Source organism: Hippocampus guttulatus, chromosome 8 (assembly GCF_054856545.1).
Source record: "Hippocampus guttulatus isolate MCC_2025c chromosome 8, RoL_Hgut_1.0, whole genome shotgun sequence".
NCBI classification, from domain to species: Eukaryota; Metazoa; Chordata; class Actinopteri; order Syngnathiformes; family Syngnathidae; genus Hippocampus; species Hippocampus guttulatus.
In genome coordinates this window covers 2,249,408-2,274,869 of record NC_141268.1, presented here as the reverse complement: position 1 = coordinate 2,274,869, position 25,462 = coordinate 2,249,408, and the positions used below count along the sequence as shown (strand labels likewise).

Here is a 25,462-nt window from a genome sequence, read left to right as displayed (position 1 = left end):
ATATAATGTGACAAATCATGCAAGTTGACCCATCTGTCAAGGCACCATCTGAGTCCACTGCATGATCTGCTGGCGAATGCGCAGCAGGTCAGCCATATTTGATCCGCTAACTATTGCAACGATACTCGGACAAAATACATACGGTGGATGATGCCTGCATAGTCTTATGCACTCGTAAATGATTACATAATATCTATGAAAGATATCTTCCTCAAGGGGAACATTTTCAATAGGGTACCCCACTTCCAAGGGGCAGTTTGGGGAGGAGAAGCAGCAGGGAGCCGAACACAGCTAATGAGCTTTAAACAGTGGCGAACCCTCAGGGCCAGCAAGGCCTTCTCTGCTGGCCTAAACATTCATAGAATAACATAAATTTAATTTGTTATTTTATTTTCATAAATATGTACACAAAATTATTCTCTGTATTTTTTACGTCATATTATTTCCACTTAGTCGAGTGGCTTTCAATGTTATTTTAAATAACATTGAAAGCCACTCGATAAATAACTTATTATGGTAGAGTTTTTAACCAATCATATTTCAGCTAGCTTGTGTTGCCAGGTAAATTAAACTTGCTCGGGGCCTTCAGATTAAACAGAGCAGGCCCCTGTGCGCTGTAAGTGAACGGGCACAGTCAGGTTGCAATAGCCAATCAGATCACGAGTCTGAGACTCAGATCACGAGTCTGAGACTCGTGATCTGAGACTCGTGATCTGACTCATCTGCGTACTAGGGCCAGCTAGAAGGGCTTACGTCGAGACTCGCCGTGCGCGTTCGGTGATTGGATTAGCGCCTGCTAGAGCTATCACTACATTTTAACCCAAAATGGCCGAAGGAGAAGACGTTGATCTGTTTGCAGAACTACTTTCCACACAATTTTCAAGACGGGCCTTCCACGAAAAGCTGGATATTGTGCGAAGAGGTCGCCCAACTCCTGCGCGAGCTAGCCTGTCCCAGCAAGGAAAAGGGTTTGTCCGTCATTTTCAGACGAGCAATTATGAACAGTACCCGTGGTACTGTTCATAATTGGTAACAGTACGCCTCTGAGAAACGCTGCAAATTGTACTGCTGGGAATGCCGATTGCTTGCAACTGACCGATTTGGTGTTTGGAGCCACACTGGATTTACCAATTAAACCGGTAAATTGTTTTACCAAGGCAGCAAGGAAACATCAGAGCACGGCTAGGCACTTACAAGTTACGGTGCGTTTAAAAACGTTTGGGGACACCCGCGTAGATCTGCAGCTCAGTGAACAGGCACTACATTGGTGAGGAAATGAATTTTATTTTACATTTCTTCTTGTCATTTTATTTCGTTAGTATTAAATTAATGGCAACGAAATAAAATGACAAAGATACAAAAATGTATCAAATAAATCTGCTCACCTGCAATTTATAATGGCGCATTGTAGTCACCTTCGTGCACAATCTCAGCTGCTCAACATTTTCAATTATTTGCTGTCGTATAGCCGATTCTCAAAATGCAAATGATCTGTTTATTTTATTTTCAAAGAATGGTTTGTTTTGTTATTGTTTGGTTGGTGTCTTGTATGAAACTGCGACATTACGCAATTTATTGGACAGACTTGTTTAAGATCACACAGCGTAATTTGGGTGACATTTTATTTAGTATTTTTAAAATCATCTTTTTATTTTTGACAAAATCAGTAAATTTAGTTTCCTGCTCTTAATTGTGAATGCATACTTGATGGGTTTTAAATGCTCCTGAAATTAAGTGCTGCCTGACGAGCCTATATTGTGTTAATGTTCATGTATGTGACGTCACTGAAGGCCTAAGGTTGAAATGCACGGCCCGCCACTGGCTTTAAATAATGTTAATGAATTATGAAACATCTGCCGTAAGCCTCTCTCCCATGGTCTCATGTGTGGACGTTTGGAATGTAAGGACGGAGGACTATTATTTTATGAATAAAGACAGAGGGGCGATGACAGAATGGTACCCAGGTTGCAGACTGAGGACGGACCGGAAAAATAGGGTCAAGTGCCCCTCTCTGTCAGTCTATCCATGTACCGACCCACCCACCTAACCATCCTACCGGAGGAAGACAACGTTTTATGAATATTTTTCATGGTTATTACATTAGCTTTTTAAGAATGCGTACTTCAGATTCTGCAGGGATGACTTTTGTACTTTGTCCTAGTTTTGTTGCCATAGTTGGTGATTGAAGCTGGCCAACCAGCTGTACATGTGCACCTCAGCTCTTGAAGGGGATTCAGATTATGCCTTGACGCCGTCGGAGTCAGATTTTTTTTATTTTTTATAGCAGCACATTTATAGTACTTATAGTTCAACTGAACTACAGAAACAAAAACAAACTTCACGTTTCTATAACCATTATCTCCTCAGGTAATACAATAAATAAAGTGACATATGGCTGCGCATCCGGTAAACCATGTGTACTCTGTACAAAATCGACAGATGTGCATTCAGTAAACATTCACAAGCAAGTACATTAAAAATATTACAAGTTCTATATCCATGCTAGGCGTTCATTGCATGTTGCTTTGTGAATAGACTGAGGTAACACAACAGTAGGTTCCTCTGTGTGGTGTCTTATCCCTGAGTTGTTAGGTGATTAATGTAAGCTACAATACAAATGTCATGTTTCGACTTTGAGATTCTCCTGCACAGATATGAAGAGAAGCATTAATACACCAGCAAGCTGGAGCAGTCCGGCTAACCCACGAGCCTACGAGGCGGCCATGTTGGCGGGGGCGACATTCCCATGAAAGGCAATGTATGGCCACTGAAATTTGGTAAATGCGCTATCAGTGAAAAAATAAAATAAAAAAAACATACCCCAAACTATTTTTAGCTGTTAAAGGTTATTCACAGACCCCATATTGTGATTGTACAGCGTAGCATGCAACTGTATGCAACACAATGTGTTGACCTCCTTGTTGTGTTGCTAATTCTGCTATTCACACAAATTAGCCCATACTAGTTTAAAAGGGTGTCTCGTATCCGCACATGTTCATATCAATCAGAGACCCCCCCTTATTTCTTGAGTTTCCTCTTCATTTTAAAAGACTGAACACACACAAAATGAACCAATCATTCACTGAACACTTTTGTACCTGGAGGAGACTTCATAGAGACTGGTTACGACTATGCAGGGCACACCAGCCACTGACACAGAATTGAGGATATCTTCTGCTTTTTGGCCTAGGTTGGAGCCTGTTATGGTCACCAGAGTGCCACCTTCAAGCAAGCCGGAAAGTGGCTCAATCTGAAGGAAGTAGAATGGAAAGTTTCTTTAAATCGAATAATCATTGTTACTTCAAAAATTGACAGAACATGGATCATCAAATTTTGCAAAAATTTGTAAACTGTAAGGAAATAAATGGAAGTACTCACAGAATGAATGACCGGCGCAGGGCATGTCTGCTGCACAGGTTCAACACATAAACCAGAATATAAACAACTGGCCTGTGCATCTCCACACCACACACAACCATACTTGTGGTCTGCTGTGTGGCAGTGACTGCAGTCAGTGCGGCCCACCGAGCAGTTGTACAGAGTCACTGAACATTGACAAGCACACAAGAGTGGCGGTCATGGATTTTTGGGTCACTGTTAAAAGTTCATGCCATAAAGAGATTGTGCGAAGACAATAGAAAAGAGGACAACAAATTACCATAGAGATCAGGAGAGCTGTCAACATGAAATGTGTCCCTCCTCTTCACATACACCATAGCTTGATATTCCTCCACGGGAGCAGAATATGTGTACTAGAAAAGCAACATAGTTTTAGGACGAGCACAAGGGTTAAATTCAAGGTCCAGGGACCAGATCTACTCTGTGACATCACTTTAAGGGTTCCCACGAAAACCAAATAGTGTGTCTACTTCAGGGGTGCGGTGCCCATTACGTCGATTGTGATCGACCAGTAGATCAAGGACTGGTCCCAAGTCGATCCGAGGGGTGTCAAGGGAACCCCCCCCCCCCCCCCCCCAAACAAACAACATTTGTGTCTCTGTGCATGTTCGTAATATATTTTTGGTGTTCATGCACACTGCACCCTAATCATTCTATCAGTCTCACTTTCACAAAAAAATATTTAAAAAAGAAAATAGAATAAAGCATGTCATTTTTAACCTACAGTGACACGTGACTGCGTCACCGGAAGTTGTTAGCACTCAGGACTCTGCAGTGCAGCTTGTGATCACAGTTGTTGCTCTAAATCTTTTATCGTTATCATTATTCTCATTCAGAGTTAGTTTTGAACAATTCACAGAAGAGACGGGCAAAGAATGGGAATCTGGAGGGCCGAGAGAAGCATTGTAAAACGGTACGCGTAAGCGACGATCATTAACAGGCTGCCTAAGTGCGTCACATGCGTCAGGCTATTGCTCACTATGGCATGTGTGTGGACGTACGTGCGTGCGTATGCGCGCGTGTGCAGTAACGGGTCGATCGCGGGAGGTTGGTTGATCGAAACGTAGATCTTCGGTCAAAAAAGTTTGGGCAACCCTGGTCGACTTCATATCCCTTGCTAAATGGGCTCAATCTTTTTCTGAAATTTGAACAGATTTTACAAAATATTCCCTCCACCAAATCGCTTCAAAAGAGTTTTGTTAACATACAGTAATTTCAGCAGTTACCTTTCTCTCCCGCTTGAAACCCCGCAGGTTAAACAATGACACGGTCAATTTTTTTTTTTTTTTTATGGGCTAACGAGCTTTATGCTGCCAATACATTTAAGAGCCAATGCCAATTGTACTCCTTTAGTCCTTGTTTTAGCCCTTAAACCTGGACTGTGTGTGTTCACAGGATTAAAGGAGTTTTCCAATTCTAAGAGGGCTTGGTCTCATATCTCGGAGGAGTGACAATGCCAAGATATAGCCTGCAAACAAGTGAAATGCAGCTTGACGTGAGACCAAACCCTCTTGTGTGACCTCACAAAAACGAAGGAAAAAGAAGGTCCCACATATGCGCCGATCATCTCCGTTATTCACTGAGTGTCTCCGAGGTCAGAGTGTTGTGAAAAGGCCCTGTCGCAAAAAAGATATGCCTAGAGAACCCACTTTTATACAAAGCATGACAGTGGGTTAAACATATTTATTTTTATTGACGACCATTTCCTTGTTCCTTGTCTGAACCCGTTCTGGGGCAAATTCACTAACGGGCCGTCATGATTCTTGGTAAGCAGTGAAAGTTTTAACTGCCGAAACTGTTAGCAAGATAAAATAACTTCATTAAAATTAAAAAAATAAATAAATTGTCTGAACACAAGGCATCCCAATCTAACAAATTACGATGCGGATAACACTTCAATTTTTTGGGGGGGAAAATGAACAAATCAGGACCGTATAATAGCTGAGTACAGACAAAAAAAGAATGCTTTTGAAGGGTGATTTTTTTTATTTTATTAATTTTTTTACAGGGGGGTGGCAGACACTCATTGTTTAATCCATTGTTTTGTCAGTTTCATGATAAGATAAACCTGGGAGTGCCAAATAAATGCCTCTTATTTGCACAAAGGCAAAGGGAATACACACCCATTTTGGACAAAATGTAGTGAACATGATGTACGGTCTTTGAAAAAGACGTACTATTTTACTACCGCGCAACTCCATGAGATCCCCTTGAATGTAGATGAGAACAAGTTAAGTGCATTTCCCTCCTACATTACAGTAAAAAATTACTTGCGAGTTCTACTACAGTGGTGGTCCCAACCACAGGGCAGCGGATCAGTATCGAGCTGCATAGCTGAAAGATTTTTTAAAAATGACCGTACTTCTCTTACAGTGCTTCCTGTTTGTTATCTGAGGTTGAAAAATTGTACATTTTCAAAAGTGACCGGATTCTCTCTGTTACCGCCGATAATGACGGACTCCACGCGTTTCAAAGCTCAGTCGCATAACACTTATATCAAACCTACAAGCTAGCAAAATTAGTAAAAAAAAACTGACATATTTGGAGGTACTCATTGCGGGACATTAAGGCAACTCGTTCGCGAAACACGGCAGCGTTAGCCTTTCTCCATTGTGAGACAAATAAAGTTTTTCTTATCTTTATAATGAAATGCCACATGCTACAAAGCTGGAAGAGGGCACAAGGACGTTACAAGCAAATGTGCGCAGCCAACCACAAAGAAAATCCACTGCAGAAAAACCAATGGTGGCAGAGCCCAATAGCAGATAGGACGGATGCTAACGTGGACAGCCTAACCAAGCACACAAAGTCACGTTGCGACATATGCGGTCAGCAACAAAAGTCAGATGCGTTTTGTTTTTTGCCCTTGGTTGGACAAAGCTGTGTTGAAATGTGCTATATAAATAAAATTAACTTGCACTTACTAGAGCGATGGTCATAATTGAATGAATAAGCTTATGTGTTACTGTTCTGAAATAAGGGTTATTTGGCAGGCAGTGTGTGGCACACATTTGAACGTGCGTGCGGTGATCCGTGACAAATGATCAAGGTTTTTGATATCAACATAGTCACAGAGTTTAAAAAACTAAAAAACTATGTCACTCATTATTTACGACCTCCGGGATGTTCATGCAACATCCTGTTTGTGCACTTCTCTATCCTGTCAATTTAAAAATACAGAAGATATTTAAAGGAGTGCAAATAAAAAAAAACTAAAAAAAACCCAAACTAAATAATTGACTCATTAACTGATTGTTGAAATAAATGGTAGTTGCAGCCCAAGTAGTGTGCAATGTTGTTTACATCCATGCTCTTTGCTCAAGCAGTGTTGCAAATGCTTATTTGCAGAAGCCGTTACACCATGTCCGTTGATAGTTACATTAACCTTCATCGACTATTTGTACAATATAACTGAAGCAAACGAATACTCTCGAAGTGCACGGCATTCTATTGTGTTTACTTGGAGTTACGCAATTAGTATAGGTTTCTTTTCAGAAGATTTGTTACCGTATTGAAATATTGTATCAAAATCACCTTTATCGTGTTGAATTGTATCATTTCAAAAAAGCAATATATCACGTATCATATTGGTCCGAAAAAATGGATCATTGCACCACTACTGTATAAAAATCTAGTGAAGAGGCAACTTTGTAATATGGAATATGTTGAGGTTTTGTACATTTATATGGTTTTCACAGTCATCATTTCAATGGTCCTCTAAGGGAATCCATAATGACCATTTGGCCTGGGACACATATAATTAGCAACTAAAATCTAGTTTGGGATTTTTTTTATATGTTCAACATAAACTTAATCAATCCCAAGGTTTTAATGATCACAAAATGTCTGTGATAGCAAGCCGAAGCCAAATGAGACAACAATCTTCAGGGGTTATGGTCACTGCTGGCATTTTCCAAGGATCTGCATTGGGTAAAAGGCATAGTCGTAAATCTTTGTTGATATGGATCCCATGCATGTGGAACTGAACTCATGCATTTTTCTGGAGTGTTACACAAGCGGGTGATACACCAGACTCCAGTGATTTGTGATCACAATTACCAGGATTTATGTGTTAGAGTCAGTCTTTCATTAACTGTAATAAAAGTAGTCAAAAGGGTTTGGACTGGCTTCTCTGTGGCTATGGTTGCAAAAGCATTCAGGTAAATGAAAATCAGAATGACAAAGAACTTTGCTAATGTCATTGGGGAGAAGAAAGCAGCTGGAAAAAATGTCCAGGTATTGATTGAGGTTCTAAAAAAATGTAATGAATTGAAGGAACTCGGAAATCACAGGATCGCGGAAATACATTTTATTTTGTCTTCTGTTATTATTCCACATTATATGGCTAGATATCAAAAAGCATAACTACTACTGATATACTTGAGGAAAGAAAAAAATTATGGTCATAATGGCAAAAAAATACAATGTGGTTAAACCTCTGTAAATGGGTACTATCTAATATAATATTGTCTTAAAGTGGCTCTGATTGACCCCAAATTACATGCAGCTCTTCAAGTTGACATTTCCTTCCGTTTTTGTGATCACATCTGAGAGCACAAGATATGGTCCGCAGAGGAGCTTCCACAGCATCAAAGGAAAGAAAACTGGCTATAGAAGCCTTAACTTACAAAAGAAAAAAAAATCCAAACCCAGCTACATTTAGAAAACACACACACTTGAAGTAGGGATGGACGACATTGCTTCAAGCTCATATTCCAGTGTAATATGAACCAGAAACGTAATGTAGTGTGGTATATGCTTCAGTCTTAAGACTTTAATTTTACCGTTGTACAGAACGGGGACAATACTTCCATGGAAAAGGCCTTCTAGCAAGAAATAGTTTTCTTAACTATGACCATAAAATAGTCAACAATGCTACAGCATTGGCATACATTTGACAAATGATTATCGTAATTTACTTTATTTTGGAGTCAGCCAATCCTCTCTCAAGTGTCTCCAGTTGTTCCAAAATGCTGCTGCTCGTCTTCTAACTGGTGCTTCTCATAGGAGGGAGCACATACTGTAATTCCAACTTTGGCCTCCTTTCACTGGTCACCTGTAAAATTTTGAGTTCTTTTTAACATTCTTTTATTTGTTTTCAAATCTTTATGCGGTCTCGTCCGAGATGACCGATCTGAGCTTCTTCACCCGTACGTACCTGCTGAGTGCCTCAAGTCAGTGGACCAAATGCTACTGACGGTACGGATAATGAAGCAAAGGCTCAGAGCTGATCAAGCCTTTTTCATTGCCGGTCCCTCTCGTTGGAATGACCACTTGCTAAACTTTGGGCAAGCCCCCCCCCCAATCTTTACCATTTGACTGAAACATGTTTTCTTTTTTCGGCTTTTTTTAATGGTTTGTGCTTTTTACTATTCTTATGTGATTAACCCTTCAGGGACAGCAGTTATTATTATTACAGTGGACAGCCTATCATGCTATCAGGTTATGACGGCTCTGTGGCGCTGCGAAATGTCCGGCATAACCAGGCAAAGCAGGTGTTGGATTAACCTGGCACTTTAAGAGGGGCGGGGCTGCCACTGACAGGTGACCGTTCGCGCGACGTATAAAAAACAGGATCGCATTATGTTACGTTAGTGAATACACTCGCTTCGTCGTCAGCATGGCCCAATGGTAAGCTACGCGTGTGCTTTTCTTTACCAGATACTGTATGTAAAGTTAGCTTTAGATTCGATCATGATCGGTTGCTTTGTTTGTCTGCTTTGCGTTGTGTCCGTTGTGCTTTATGTTTGCAATCACAGTTAGTTACCGTTCGCAATCGGCAATTTAGACAGCGTGGGCCAAAGTGTGTCTAGAACAGTGGTGTCTTTATTTAACTAATTTTGCATAGTTGTCATGTTTGTCCAGCTGCAATTTGATGTTTGAACAAAGTACATTGCGTTGCAGCTGGGCTTAATCATGCCGGCGCTCCACTTCCGGGTTGGACCTTTTGGGACTTGTAGTTCTTTTATTCGAGTCGACTTGGTATGTTTGTGATGTATGGTTTCTTACGTTTAAAATAATGACGATAATAATACATAGTGAAATCATGGTTGATTAAAGTACTTATTAAATGTATTGTTAAAATAAAAGTATTAATTAATGTAAATTCTATACATATTTACATCGTGATGCAGAAAGATAGATGTATTCATTTTTTACTGCATTTATGTGTGCTTTAGGTTATTACCTGCTTCTGCTACTGCTTCTAATACTGCTACTGCAACTACTTCGTTTTCATCTACTACTACATCCACTTCTGCTGCAAAGTGTCCCAATAAATGTATCAAAAAAGTACAGAAAGAGTGATCCTTCCATGCTGGCCGACGATCCCTATTCAGAGGGCCGTGAAAAAACGGAATTAACTGAACAGCAGGCATTCAAAGTTGAAAAGTATATTGATGATTCTAAAGACTGCATGCAAGAAAGAAGTGACTAGTGTCAAACTTCAAGCGTTAAACATAAATTCTGACGGGTTATAGTTAATTTTATCTATCCATCCATCCATCCATTTTCTGATCCGCTTTATCCTCACAAGGGTCGCGGAGGGTGCTAGAGCCTATCCCAACCGTAGGCGGGGGACATCCTGAACCGGTTGCCAGCCAATCGCAGTCGTTCATTTTAAAGGTGGAAACATTTTTTGAAATGATTTATCTTGGTCTTATTTATTCATGTCTCAAAAACCTGGCAGTTCAATAAGAGTGTCTAGACTTTTTATATCCACGATTTAACAACAAACCTGGTGGAGTTGACAGGTGATGTCAAATTTGAATGGATTCATGTCATCAGTCTCCACATAGGCATCCACCACCACAGTTTGCCCTTCAATGACCAACACACACTGATAGTCCATCTCTGTATCCTGCAGAAACAAAAGATTTGTTTCGGTGAAGGATTACCGGCAAGGGTAATCCTGCTTGATAGAGACCGCAGAGATTGTGCATGTTTGTATTTGTGTGTGTGTGGGTGTGTGTGTGTGTGTGCACGTACATGTGGGCACATGCATGTGAGTGTGTTAGTTCTGTGGTACCTGATATAGATGTAGGTTGCGGGCAAGTAGAGTGATTTTCCTCTCCACTCTGACAGGGAGCAATGATGAACCCTGGACCTTCTCCACACAAGGGCAAGCTGAAGAACCCCAGCTGACATAGGATCCCTCATCCCCCTGTTGCTCAAAACAGGCACATCCACAAAAACACTAATTCCTTGGGTCTTGCACGTCAGTTGATCAAAGCATAACTACCATCCATCCATCCATCTTCTACCGCTTATCCGGGGCCGGGTCGCGGGGGCAGCAGCTTTAGCAGGGAAGCCCAGACTTCCCTCTCCCTAGCGGCTTCTTCCAACTCTCCCCGGGGGATCCCGAGGCGTTCCCAGGCCAGCTGGGTGACATAGTCTCTCCAGCCTTTCCTGGGTCGTCCTCGGGGTCTCCTCCCGGTGGGACATGCCCGAAACACCTCACCAGGGAGGCGTTCAGGAGGCATCTGGATCAGATGCCCAAGCCACCTCATCTGGCTCCTCTCGATGTGGAGGAGAAGCGGCTTGACTCTGAGCCCTCCTGGATGACCGAGCTTCTCACCTTATCTCTAAGGGAGAGCCCGGACACCCTGCGGAGAAAGCTCATTTCGACTGCTTGTATCCGGGATCTCGTTCTTTCGGTCACGACCCATAGCTCGTGACCATAGATGAGGGTTGGAATGTAGATCGACCGGTAAATTGAGAGCTTCGCCCTTTGGCTCAGCTCCTTCTTTACCACGACAGACCGATACAAAGTCCGCATCACAGCAGACGCTGCACCGATCCATCTCTCGATCTCTCGCTCCCTCCTGCCCTCACTCGTGAACAAGACCCCAAGATACTTAAACTCCACCACTTAGGGCAAGATCTCCTCCCCGAACCGCAGGGGGCAGTCCACCCTTTTCCGACTGGGGACCATTGTTTCAGATTTGGAGGTGCTGATTTTCATCCCAACCGCTTCACACTCGGTTGCGAAACGCTCCAGTGAGAGTTGGAGAGCCCTGCTTGAAGGAGCCAACAGTACCACATCATCTGCAAAAAGCAGAGATGCAATACTGAGGCCACCAAAACGGACCCCCTCAACGCTTCGGCTGCGCCTAGAAATTCTGTCCATAAAGGTTATGAACAGAATCGGCGACAAAGGGCAGCCTTGGCGGAGTCCTACCCTCACTGGAAACGATTCCGACTTACTGCCGGCAATGCGAACCAAACTCTGACATCGGTGGTATAGTGACCGAACAGCCCGTATCAGGGGGTTCGGTACCCCATACCCACGCAGCGCCCCCCCACAGAACTCCCCGAGGGACACGGTCAAACGCCTTCTCCAAGTCCACAAAACACATGTAGACTGGTTGGGCGAATTCCCACATACTCTCGAGGACCCTGCTAAGTGTGTCGAGCTGGTCCACGGCCGGGACGAAAACCACACTGCTCCTCCTCAATCTGAGGCTCGACTTCCTGACGGACCCTCCTCTCCAGCACCCCTGAATAGACCTTACCAGGGAGGCTGAGGAGTGTGATCCCTCTGTAGTTGGAACACACCCTCCGCCCCCCCCCCCTTTTTAAAAAGAGGGACCACCACCTCTGCCAATCCAGAGGCACTCTCCCCGCTGACCACGCGATGTTGCAGAGGCGTGTCAACCAGGATAGCCCCACAACATCCAGAGCCTTGAGGAACTCTGGGCGGATCTCATCCACCCCTGGGGCCCTGCCACCGAGGAGCTTTTTAACCACATCGGTGACTTTGACCACAGAGATAGGAGAGGCCACCTCAGAGTCCCCAGACTCTGCTTCCTCCAAGGAAGGCATGCTGGTGGAAGCATAACTACCCGCATCCCCAAATAAATAAATAATTAAATACTTATACTCCCATTAATTAGTAAGAATTTGAAATGAATACATAAACAAATCGGAGAAACAATCAGGTCAAACTTAATCCGTCAATAAAATGTAAAAACTCACAAAAAAATAAAAAGAGGTGTCAAAAGATTAAGAAATGATCGAAAGGATGGTTTACAAAGTCCTACAGTTGAAGGACAAAGTCCAATCGGGAGATGAGAAAGGGGGTGGCTGTTGGGGCCCAATTAAGATTTTGAGTAATACAACTGAGAGCTGGGCGACAGTGTCTCAACTCACCGGGAGGAAGCTGTCAGCAGGATCATATTGGTAGTCCAGTTCAGTATCCACCAAGTGGGGATAAACTGGGGATGCATTCTCAACTTCACCATCACCTGAAAGCACGGTGGCAGCTGAAAAAGTTGCAGTGTCGTTTTCTGCAAGGACAGTCCCATCAGCGGGGATGCCATCTTTCTCCTTTGGCCAGAGCACATCAGGATTGCTGTCCGTGCTTTGAGACTGAGTTTGAGAGTCTTGGGGTGGTACTGGGGTTGGGGCTGGGGTCAGATCCAGTGAGACGGAAGATTCAGAGTTAGTCGGTTCGCCCATTGGAAAGGGCGTAGGAAGCGGGTAGCCAGATGATGTTGGGGTGAGTGGTTCCACCCATCTTAGTGTCCCGCCAAGTTCCTGGGTGTCAGTGTGGGTCGACTCTGTCATCACCTCCAAGAAGTCAGAGTCAGGAGGTGGGATGACCAGAGGCATTATGGGCTTTAGATCCTCATCAACAGTCACTGGCAATAATTCTGCACTTGGCGTAACATCAGCACTCTCCAGGTCTGTATGTGTGATGGACATCATCCCATCTGCATCTGGAGCTTCTTCCTCTCGGGTAGTTGTGTCTCGGGGTGGAAATGTAATCGGTGCGGGTTTGGTGCTTGCCACGGGACTCGAAGGCTGAGGTGTGGTGCCTGTGGTCATCATCTGAGGGACAATGGGGTGTGAGGTGATAGTTGCTAGTGGAGAGGTTGGCGCCTGAGTGGTCAGTGCAGCAACAGGAGCCATAAAAGTTGTGGCAAGAGTTGTTACTGCTGTTGTCGTAATGACTGTGATTGGTGTCACAGTGGCTGTGGCCAACATGGTGGTGGTGGGCGTGGGAGTTGTGAAAACTTTTCGGGTTTTGGTCGTGGCAGGAGCTGAGGTGGGCAATGTAAACTGCGGTGGATTGGTTGGTGGGGGGTTGTGGGGGGAGGTTAGGACAATGGAGAGAAAATGAGACAAAAATAAAACCAACAGACAAAACAACAAATAACAAAAATTGAACCAACTAAACACACAGATAACTCGAATCTGCCTACTTCAGTTTATAGTTTATCCTCTTCTTTTGCTTTTGGCTTACTCCCATCTCTGCCTGTCTTCTGCAGCTTCTCCTCTAACTCCAGTTTCCGCAAGTCTTCCCTCACCACATCCATACTTTCAATCTCTTCTTTGGTCAAACTGTTTGCCACTATCCGGCAGCTTCATTTTCAGCATCCTTTCATATGTAACCATTGCCCCTCCTCTGCACGTCCAAACTCTTAGAACGAGTACAAACTGGCTTCTCTCGTTTTCACTCTGTTTCGCTCTGATGCTCATTCCTGAGCTTTTCCATCTTCATCACTTCCAAAGTGAATCTGAACATCTTCAACTCTGTCTCATGTTTTCTGGTCATTGCTCCTGTCTCCAAACCATACATGGCGAGCTGCACTACCATCCTGTAAAGCAGGGGTCGGGAAACTATGGCTCGCGAGCCATATATGGCTCTTTTGATGATTGAATCTGGCTCGCAGATAAAAAAAAATTTATCAATGCATCCATCGATTTTTCACTGCTTGTTTCCTATTTGGGCTGCAGTTGGCTCCAGGAGCCATTTTGATTGGATAATACTGGCCAACATTGCCATTGCTGTGGAAACAGGTATATGCCCCCTTTTGAATCAACCCGCTCGGCCATTAGCTCAAAGCTAATCCTTAGCGAATAAGATGGCGAAAAGAAAAAAAGATGACGAGTTTGGTAGACTTCGGGACGAATGGACTGAAGGATTCGCCTTTGTGGAGAGAACGGGTTTTGCGGTGTGTCTGATTTGCAATGACAAAATACCATCGATGAAACGGTCGAATGCAGAGCGGCACTTTGACACGCCCCATGCTACGTTCGCATTAAAACACTGTGTGAGAGACAGCCGAAAGGAAGCGTGCAAGCTACTGAGCAGTGTGCAAGCTAGCCAGCAGTACTTTGCGTATGGACCCGGCAAGATGACTTTCATTCCGATAGTTTTGCTGGATTTTTAGCAATCGTGAGGAACGGAAAACCATTCACATTGATGGTGAGTATTATCACAAAATTATTTTTAAAAATACATTCAGAGGCTTATTATACTGACATTTTGTTGAAATCACTTTTAAAATACATTTTATATATATATATGGCTCTCACTGAAATACATTTCCAAATATTTTACTTTTATGGCTCTCTTAGTCAAAAAGGTTCCCGACCCCTGCTGTAAAGCATTCCTGACCACTCTTGAGTGCACAATCTCCATTGCTCTGAAAAGTTGATCCCAAGTGCTTCAACTCCTCCTTTCTTCAGCTCTCGTCTTTGTAACTTAACCTTTCGATTGACCTCCATTTCATTCATACACTTATAATATAGTCTATGTTTCTGTGAGTGACATTCAGACCTCCCTTTCATTCACACACATAACTCTCTTGTTGTGACTGACCTTCATTTTTCGACTCTTCGGTGCACTTACAGGTTCTCTTCTACCTACCGCCTACACTCAAGGCAGATCACAACGTAATCTCCAAACATCCTAGTCCACGGAGACTCATGTCTGACCCCATCTGTCATTCTGTACACCAGAGCAAAACAACAAGAGGGGACTCAGAGCTGATCTTTGCTTAAGTCCTACCTCCACATTAAAGTTTTCTGCCATATTTATTTTATGGTCCAACCTAATTCCCCTGTAGTTGCTCCAACTCTACACGTCACCCTTGTTTTTACAGGTTGACACCAACACACTTTTTCTCCTCCTCTCACACACCTTATCATTCCCTAACATCCTGCTGACCAAACCTGCGTACAATATTTCGCCACTTCTACTTTCAAACAGAAGATTAAAAAAAAAATTAAACAAAGAAAAAAAGAAAGAATTAAATATGGCAATGAAAACAATTGGTGTGATGTTCTTTCCTTACTGCTTTACAATTCTGATACTTGGTACCATGCTGTAACTTACATGCTGATTATAGATGATCACGCCCTCCTTACAGGTGGGGTTGTGGGTACATGTGTGCTGGTGAACACACCAATTACAACCCCACCGGCTCAGAACACAACCACGACAACTGAAAATGGAAAGGGCACAAAGCACAGATATGTCATGTTGTAATGCATATGTAGAACATGCTTTAGTGCAAGCATATCTATGCTTCCAACATTGCATCTCCAGGAAACTTTTTGTCTTTGCCATGAAAGCACTTCCATCCAGTTGCTTTTGATGCCATTTTGACCTCGACTGTATCAACAGCAACTGTTGAATCCACCGATTACACAAGCCCATCATTTTACACATTTAATGACAGAGGTGGTTTTTCAATGAGATCCTTCTCAAAGAGTGGGGCAGTCTCACTAGAGCGGATGCTGTACGATGCCAGGAGGGGCGAGGGACCCCAGGGAACATGCTTTTCTCAAAAACAACCAAAAAACAAAAATAACAAGAATCATTGACGACTGTGGGGGAGGGGGGGTTGTGGTGCTCACATTGTCGGCGTGTGTGCAGGGTGTGTTAGCTCTAAGTCGGGCTTTTTTTTTTGCTGTTGTGAGCATGTGCACATTTGGCACAGATCAGGAAATACGATATGAATTGCAGCGAACAAACCCTTAAGAGACACCATAGAAACATATTTAATGGGAATCAAAAGAGGGCGGAGAGAGACTATCCATCCATTCATGTTCTAATCTGCCTAACCTCATAAGGTTCGTGGGGCGTGCTGGAGCCGATCGCAGCTGTCTTCGGACAGAAGGCGGGGCACACCCTGTACTGGTTGCCAGCCAATTGCAGGGAACACAGACGAACAACCATTTGCACTCACACTCACACCGAGGGACAATTTAGAGTGTTCCATTAGCCTGCCATGCATGTTTTTGGAATGTGGGAGGAAACCGGAGTACCCGGAGAAAACCCACGCAGAGAATGTTAATCAAGTTTTGCTTTGTTGTAAGTTGACCTACAGGTACGGTATATTTCTTTTTGTTTTCTTTAATGTTAACAAGGGTACCATGGTTAGGCACGTACAACAATTTTATACACAAATTATACTATTCATAGTCACGGCGGAGAGTTGGGGTGGGGGGGGGGGGGTGATATTTTCTTCATCCTAGGAGGGTGTAACAGAAAATACTTAAGAGGCATTGGATTACATGGAGCACATGAACAGTGGAAACCGTTAAGCTATCTTCCATTTTCTAACGTAAACCCATAACAAGTGGCAGTACAAGTTATCCACATGATGGAACAGCACAAGATTTGAATCAGTCTAGAAATGGTCAGAGAGGGAATTTATTTTAAAGTCAGAATGGTTTGAATCACTTGAGAAGTGTCAAAGGAGGAAGGAGTAATGACTGCGTATAATGACTCTCTTTCATGCAGGCATTTTGTTGTACCATCCTCAGTCCAACGGCCAAATGGGGGGTGCCAACCAGGACTTGGAAGCAGCTTTATTTTATGTGTGGTATTCTGAAAATGTGAGAATTTGACGTGGAATTGTTTTGAATCGAGAGTTTTGTAGGGAACATTTTGGGAATGTTCCTGCCAAAGAAATTTACGTTTTGTGAATGTGGGAATTCTTCAAATGTAGGATTTTTAATCCCAAAATGTTCACCTAATAACAATAACATTCTTAGGAAAAGAACAAGTTGAAGCTGAAGAATAAGTTTTAGGTGGAGATAGAATAACGTCATCAATAATTTACAGTGGTGGGCCGTGCATTTCAACCTTAGGCCTTCAGTGACGTCACATACATGAACACAATACAGTATAGGCTCGTCAATAGTGGCGTTCCGTCAGGGCCAGCAAGGCCTCCTCTGCTGGCCTAAACATTCTCAGAAAAGTAAATTTATTAAATTTACTTTTCTGAGAATACCATAAATTTAATTTGTTATTTTAGTTTCATAAATATGTCAACAAAATTATTCTCTGTATTCTTTATGTCATATTATTTCCACTTAGTCGAGTGGCTTATTTTAAATAACATTGAAAGCCACTCGATAAATAACTTATTTATTATGGTAGAGTTTTTAACCAATCATATTTCATATAGCTTGTGTTGCCAGGTAAATTAAACTTGCTCGGGGCCTTCAGATTAAACAGAGCAGGCCCCTGTGCGCTGTAAATGAACGGGCACAGTCAGCTTGCAATAGCCAATCAGATCACGAGTCTGCGTACCAGGGCCAGCTAGAAGGGCTTACGTCGACACTGGACATGCGCGTTCGGTGATTGGATTAGCGCCTGCTAGAGGGAGCTGTTGCTGCATTTTGACCCAAAATGGCCGAAGGAGAAGACGTTGATCTGGTTGCAGGACTACTTTCCACACAATTTTCAAGACGGATCTTCCACTGGATTTACCAATTTAAGTTGTTTTACCAAGGCAGCAAGGAAACATCAGAGCACGGCTGGGCACTTACAAGCTACGGTGCGTTTAAAAACGTTTGGGGACACTCGAGTAGGTCTGCAGCTCAGTGAACAGGCACTACATTGGTGAGTAAATGAATTTTATTTTACATTTCTTCTTGTTATTTTATTTTGTTCGTATTAATGGTAACGAAATAAAATGACAAAGATAAAAAAATATATCAAATAAACCAGCTCACCTGCAAGTTATAATGGCGCATTGTAGTCAGCTTCGTGCACTAAAATTCGTTCAATCTCAGCTGCTCAACATTTTCAGTTATTTGCTGTTGTACAGCCTATTCTCAAAATGCAAATGATCTGCTAATTTTATTTTCAAAGAATAGTTTGTTTTGTTATTGTGTGGGTAGTGACTTATATGAAACTGCGACATTGCGCAATTTATTGGACAGACTGGTTTATGACCACACAGCGTAATTTGGGTGGCATTTTATTTAGTATTTTTTAAATCTTTTTATTTTTGACAATATCAGTACATTTAGTTTCCTGCTCCTAATTGTGAATGCATACTTGATGGGTTTCAAATGCTCCTGAAATTAAGTGCTGCCTGACGAGCCTATATTGTGTTAATGTATGTGACGTCACTGAAGGCCTATGGTTGAAATGCACGGCCCGCCACTGCTCGTCAAGCAGCACTTAATTTCAGGAGCATTTAAAATCATCAACGTAAGGCATTCTCGCCGGCCCCGGTGCGCAGACTCGTGATCTGATTGGCTATTGCAACCTGACTGTGCCCGTTCATTTACAGCGCTCAGGGGCCTGCTCTGTTTAATCTGAAGGCCCCGTGCAAGTTTAATTTACCATACCATCTCTACCATAATAAATAAATTATTTATCGAGTGGCTTTCAATATTATTTAAAATAACGACTAAGTGGAATTAATATGACGTAAAGAATACAGAGAATAATTTTGTTTACATATTTATGAATATAAAATAACACGAATTAAATTTGTTATTGTATGAATGTTTAGGCCAGCAGAGAAGGCCTTGCTGGCCCTGAGGGTCCGCCACTGAATTTACTTGGTACATTATACGACATTACAACATACACAAAAACAGTTTGTTGTTTTTTTTAATTTAAAACAGGTAAAAAAATAATCCAGAAATATCCATATTGACTGTTGTGAAACACATTGCGAAACATTTTTAAGACCAGTCTTACGGAGCACATTATGTTTAAAAAACACGATTATTTAACCTTTATATTGATCAGTTTATTTGGCTGCTTCGTAATTGTGTTGTATTTCATTTTTTAAAAATTATCTAAATTCAGCCTTTTTTTCCTCCAGGTCCTTATTTCCATTGATCCATCCATCCATTTTTTGATCCGCTTTTTTCTCAAAGGGTCACGGGGGGTGCTGGAGCCCATCCCAGCCATCTTCGGGCAGTAGGCGGGGGACACCCTGAACCGGTTGCCAGCCAATTGCAGGGCACACAGAGACGAACAACCATCCGCATTCACACTCACACCTCGAGATATTTGGAGTATTCAATCAGCCTGCCATGCATGTTTTTGGAATGTTGGAGGAAACCGAAGTACCCGGAGAAAACCCACGCAGGCTCGGAGTGAACATGCAAACTCCACACAGAAAGGCCGGAGCCGGAATCGAACCCTCTGCACTGTGAGGTCGACGCGCTAACCACTGGGTCACTGGGCCAGAAGTCAAGTATGGTCTTTGCACATGCCATGACCAGGGTTCGAACCAGGATTGCTGTGGCCACAATGCAGGAAACTAACCACTACACGATCACGGCCTTCCTGATTTCCAATTGTAAAAATAAATACATTTCAATATATATTGATATCAACTCATATGAAATATTTATATCGTGGTATACTTTTCAGTTATACCGCCACAGGGAGTAAAGTTGGTTTGCAAATCCCATATACAGGAAATGAATCAAGGAGAGTTGAGGCAAAAAGTGATTACAGTATTCGGTTATTGTACTCACAGCATACTCCCGGAAAGCTGCTTCACAGCCATGCAGTCATAAAAGGTGAAATCCCTCTCTGCAACCGTGACATTGCCAAAACGAAGAGACAAGAGGACTGTGACAAAATCTGTGAGGACCAAAAATCAGAGGAAGAACATTGAAAAAGTTAACATAAGTTGGTTGATTAAGTCTGCTTCAGAAAGTCTCAAAAGAGGGGTGCAGGATTCTTCCAATTACACTGCTACAGTTATATTTTGGAGCATTGAGAACAAAGATGGGCTTTCCCAAAACAATTACCATCAGAGAAAATCAGGATAAATGCGTCGTCCAGTTCAGTCTCATCACAGAAATGTCAAAATCATTGAATGGTTTGAAAAGAATCTTCTCGTAAATACAGTGGAGGGAAAAAAAACAGAGACCACTGGCACAAGTTGTATGCATGGTCAGAGACGATCTGCAGTGCGGTGAATCCATCCATTCAGTTTCTATACTGCTTGTCATCACACGAGTCACAGGTGGGATGGAGCATATCACACTTAACTCAAAGTGAAAGGCAGAGTATAGTCTGAACTGGTTGGCAGACAATCGCAGGGCACATTATTGACAGACAACCATTCACAGCTAAGCGACTTTTCCTATATGGGTAGCTTCGAATAGTTTGATTTCCGCCCTCAATAAAATCACTGTTTCAAAACTGCATTTTAATTGAGCTATTTAAAAGGACAGCGACATTGTACACCATCTGCATTCACAAATCGCAACTGTCAAAACAAAAAATATTGAAATACTTATGGGCTTGATGAAATCTTCCCTTGCATTTTCAGTCTTCTAATTAGCTAATTTTCAATTTCCTATATTGCTGCTGAAATTTTGCAAATATTCCCCATTGTGGGACTTGTAGCGACACCACTCGAGTGAAGCGCGACTCAGCAGTCGATAGGCCGCTGCTCTCCGCTGTACGTGCATCTGCGCGGACGTGTACGCACGCGCGTCTTTTGGCTTCAACCAATCAGTGCTGACGCAACCGACGTTACACATCAAAGAGCTTTGATCTACGACAACAGCTAAGCTAGTGAGTTGAGACGACACGACGCTCGAGGTCAGATGGACACGCTCTTTCGTAATCTGTATGTTTTTCCCTTTTCTGTCCAAATACATATTTTTCGACAAACAATAGCTGTCTTGTCCACGACGTCTTTTTTCGTTCCACCGGGGTCTAGCCAATGTGTTTATAAAGAGACCAAAATCTCTTTAACCCTATTTTATAATTTGTTTCTAGACTGCAAGAAAAGCATTCATGCATTTGTTGATATCTTTCTTGATATGCTGCGCTTGTATTCAGCTGCATCAAATCTGAATGGTAAGCAACGCATGCAGGGGAATACCAATTCTGAGGAATGTCATCATAATACTTGCCTAATTTGACAGCATTTTGGTTTTTACCTTTGTGGCTTTTTACAACGCATGTGGCATCAAAGTCTCTTTTAAGGTTAGAATTTTTAACTATGAGACCAGATGAACATTTATATTTTTCGCAAAGGCACCTCGTTCAGTCGCATGAGCAAATCTTTCCAAATTTATTTATGTCACCAGCCAAATTAGAAGTGAGTGGATGGGGGTTAAAAAAAACAACAAACAAAAAAACAGGCAGTGACCGAGGCATAACGCGCCATTTACAGCTCTATCTTGTCAAATGCACCGCTAACTTAAAATATCATCCAACTAACTCAAAATATCATCCAAACTGAAATAGAGATGAGCTGAGTAAAACTGAGTCCTGATTTGAGCAACAGGAACTGGAGACAAGCCAGGCAAGTGCCATGGGATCATCAATCATTTTGTGTGTGTAAAAGAGCGAGGCATGGATGGTTCTTCTTTCTGCAGCAAGTCTGTATAGGGTGGGGGGTCACTGTGTGGGACTGGCCAATCACAGAGTGTGAAGAATGAATACATGAGGAGTTACCCAATGGGCACGAGTATGGATATGATAAGCTGTATTCGTTTCATGATCGTACTCTGCAAAAAGGCATTCTTGGTAATGGATACTCTAAAACGAGTACCTGGTTCAGCCCTACTTCAAACCAATAATGAAACACAATATTGACCTGCTTTAATTAAAAATCCCGATTCCAACAGACGGGTTGAGATGTGATTTTACACATGCACGAAAAAAAAAAACCCTCACCCTGTCCAGCAGGTACCATAGGCACTTGGCTGGTGTGTGGAGAGCGACAGGTGACCACACTTCCAGTAACTGTGGCAGGGATGTGGATCTCTTGGAAGAAACAGGAATAGGACTCTGCCTTTTCTAACACTGGAAGCCCCGGAACTGACAAAGAGACCTATGGAGAGAACAGGTCAAGTATTAATCACTTTTGAAATGCCTCGTATCATCATCCATTTATGTTCAACACCACCTACCATTTGAAACAACAAGGCTGACAAATGAATGTCAAAATTTCCTCATGGCAAGAAAAGTACACGCGAACGTCTGGCGAACATCGAGCGACCGTTTGGCCAATGTTTGAACCAACTCTGACGGGAACGCAACATTCCCTACCTTCGCAAATGTTTGCTGCTCGGTGGGATAGGGGCTGAAAGAGAGCTGGGATCTTGGCTCTAGGGACTTGAAATGTCAACACTCTGTCAGGGAAAGAGCATCAGCAGGTGTGTGAGGTTGAGAAGTTCTGACTCGACATTGTCTATACCATATTTTCCGGACTATAAGTCCCTCCTGATTATAAGTCGCACCAGCCATAAAATGCAAATAAAGAAGAAAGAAACATATATAAGTCACACTGGAGTATAAGTCACATTTTTGGGGGAAATCTATTTCATAAATTCCAACATCAAGAACCGAACTGTCATCTTGAAAGGCACTTTAAAACTAAAATAGAGAACAACAGGCTGAATAAGTGTACAATACGCTGACGTTACATGACGCATCAACAACAAACTGAGAATGTGCCTGGTATGTTCACATAACATATTAAGAGTTATTCCGATAACTGTAGCATAAAGAACATGCTAACAAGTTAACCAAACCATCAGTGTCACTCCAAATCACTAAATCCAACGAAATCTTCCTCCTCTGTGTCACTTATAAACAACTCCGCCAACCCCGGAGGTAGAAAATGCGGCACTTCCTCTTCTACGTCGCTTACGTGAGAGTCATCGTCAGGTGTTTTTAATCATTTACCACCAATGTGGAACATATCAACACAGGCCTAGAGTACCCTCTTGTGGTTTAATGTGAAAATAACATGTGAAATGATACCATGTATTAATCATTTCACACGAGTGGCTCCAGTGTATAAGTTGCACCCCCGGCCAAACTATGAAAAAAAACTGTGACTTATAGTCCGGAAAATACGGTAGTTCGCCTTGACACACCACTTGGGCTCTGATACCCGTCCCGTTGAGAGGGGCGAAGCCCGAGCAGGTGAAGGCATTGTTATTGCCCCTTGGATTGGTGGCTGTAAATTGGACGCTGGTGGATGAGACGGTAGCCTCCTTGACTGTTTGTTTGTGCCTCTGCACCAAACAACAGTTCAGAGTACCCACTCTTTTTTTAGAGTCCTTGGAGCGAATGCTGGAGGGAGTGCAGGAGAGCGCTGGCACAAGGAAGTCCCTCATTCTACTGGGGGACTTTAATACTGATATGGGCAATGACAGTGAAACTTGGAGGGGTATGATTCGGAACAAGTTGAGTCGAGTCCCCTGACAAGAGGAGTTTGAATGTCTATGAGCGATGCCGCCAAGCAGAAGAAAGCAGGCAAAGTGGTATTCATCTAATGGACACAATGCGGAATTTAACAAGAAAATAAAGAAGGCCACTGAGCAGTTTGTCTCTTTTGCAAAGAAAGAACTAAGAGACTCTCTTTTTTCCTGGGTTTGCTACATCAAATCAGAATTATAAAAAAAAAACCCCACACATTTCAATTTGTTATCATAATCTTATGACTTTATCATCGTAAAATACAAAATGCATTATCACTTGGATTTATTGAACGGCATTTTTATCTCGCCTTTCATCTGCACACTTACTGTCCTGGTTTCTTCCTTGCTGATGTTTGATGGGTTGAGTGCTTGGATAGCCAGACACTGCTGTTCCATGTCAAAGCTCCAAAGCCACTGGCCGTGGTGTTTCCCGAGCCGACACTCTGACTGCAAAACACATCTGTGTGGAAAAGGCCAGGGCTGTATTTCATTTTTGGGCAACACTGCCAAGTGTTCTGAATGTATAGTTTTTATATGGAAAACTCCTCTGTAAATTACCTTTCATTTATCCATAAAAGTCAGCCAAAATAGTGCATACACACATCAGTAAAATATTGGACACTTTGGCCAACATCACCCAAGCACTAATTCGCCGTGCACTTAAATATTTTGAAATTAATGGCAATCATTTTGAGCACCTTTTGTAATGGTCGAGGCTAAAGCTGACTTGTGTTAATTTTGTGATGTCTGAATAAATTTGGTATTCAAATATTGTGGCATGTTTTCATTTTACTGATGCGTCTACATTTTTTGGCTGACTCGGTTAATTGTAAGTTTATTTTTTCAAAGTGATTGTCTGTGAAAGAGACTCAATAGTCTAACCCGGCGTGCCCAATACAACATTGATCGCGATCGGCCGGTAGCTCGCGAACTGTATTTGGTCAATGAACCGTTTTAGTCACGTTTGCTGTAGTGCATCTTACCTTCCCTCTAGGACACACCAGCCACAGTAGGGATCATGGGCCTGCAGGCAGGAGTGACAGTCAGGGTGCTGCTTGCATTCAGCTACTGGTCTCTTTTGCAGCTGTAATCAGAACAACACTTCTAAGTTTAGCTACACAAAGCATCCATCATAGGCTCCCAAGAAACACGCTTGAATGACAGACACTTTAAACAATACAAACAAGAAAAGGTAATGAGGATAGGACAACAATAGGCTGCCAAAGGAGAGAGGGGATATTTGAATTCGAAACCAAAGCATCCCACACAGAGGTTTTCTCTTTGGGCTTAGTCTTGCTAAAGAGGCAAGGGAGATCTGAAAAATAGAATATTGCAACAACATATGTGTTTACCATGTTATGGGTCATGATGAAGAGATGCTGCTCCTCTTCATCCAAGACGAGGTCTGAACTGATGGCTGTGTTGTGATGAATGGAGCTTATGGCGTATTCCTCCACCTCACCGTTTGGCCCCAGGAACACCTGAGGAATGCAAATGCACATCGACTATGTGTGCGATGCAGGACCATATCAACTTCCTAAAGATACAGTTATTATGTTACTCATATCCTGAGCAAATCTGAAATATGTGATTTTTGCAAATGTATTTGTTGAATGCTCAACCCTGAGCTGTCAACGTATTGTGGTGGAAGTGTTTGTTTGGCCCAATGATCCTTCGAACCAAGTTGTGAAGGACTTTATGCCTCCAGCAGTGTCATCTGAGGCAAACTGGTCCAAAAAAAGCAACTCTCAGCTCCCCATGATGTATGCATTTTTTCCCCTTGCATTTGAAATCAAGCATTTGCGATAATTGGTGATCAGTTCTTCACATC

At 42.5% G+C, this 25,462-nt stretch overlaps 1 protein-coding gene across 3 annotated transcripts in view; it reads right to left on the bottom strand.

Annotated features, from left to right (window-relative positions):
- plxnb1b (plexin b1b) overlaps positions 1-25,462 on the bottom strand; it is a 180,488-nt gene that overhangs the window by 38,121 nt on the left and 116,905 nt on the right. For all 3 annotated transcript variants that reach the window (XM_086118521.1, XM_086118522.1, XM_086118523.1), the window contains 12 exons: positions 24,984-25,112; positions 24,615-24,715; positions 23,959-24,091; positions 22,097-22,253; positions 19,930-20,038; positions 15,524-15,632; positions 12,550-13,461; positions 10,427-10,561; positions 10,136-10,258; positions 3,659-3,752; positions 3,379-3,545; positions 3,099-3,250 (listed from right to left, as the gene is read on the bottom strand). In XM_086118521.1, the coding sequence (XP_085974647.1) occupies positions 3,099-3,250; positions 3,379-3,545; positions 3,659-3,752; positions 10,136-10,258; positions 10,427-10,561; positions 12,550-13,461; positions 15,524-15,632; positions 19,930-20,038; positions 22,097-22,253; positions 23,959-24,091; positions 24,615-24,715; positions 24,984-25,112 (2,321 nt within the window). The remainder of the gene's footprint in view (positions 1-3,098; positions 3,251-3,378; positions 3,546-3,658; positions 3,753-10,135; positions 10,259-10,426; positions 10,562-12,549; positions 13,462-15,523; positions 15,633-19,929; positions 20,039-22,096; positions 22,254-23,958; positions 24,092-24,614; positions 24,716-24,983; positions 25,113-25,462) is intronic.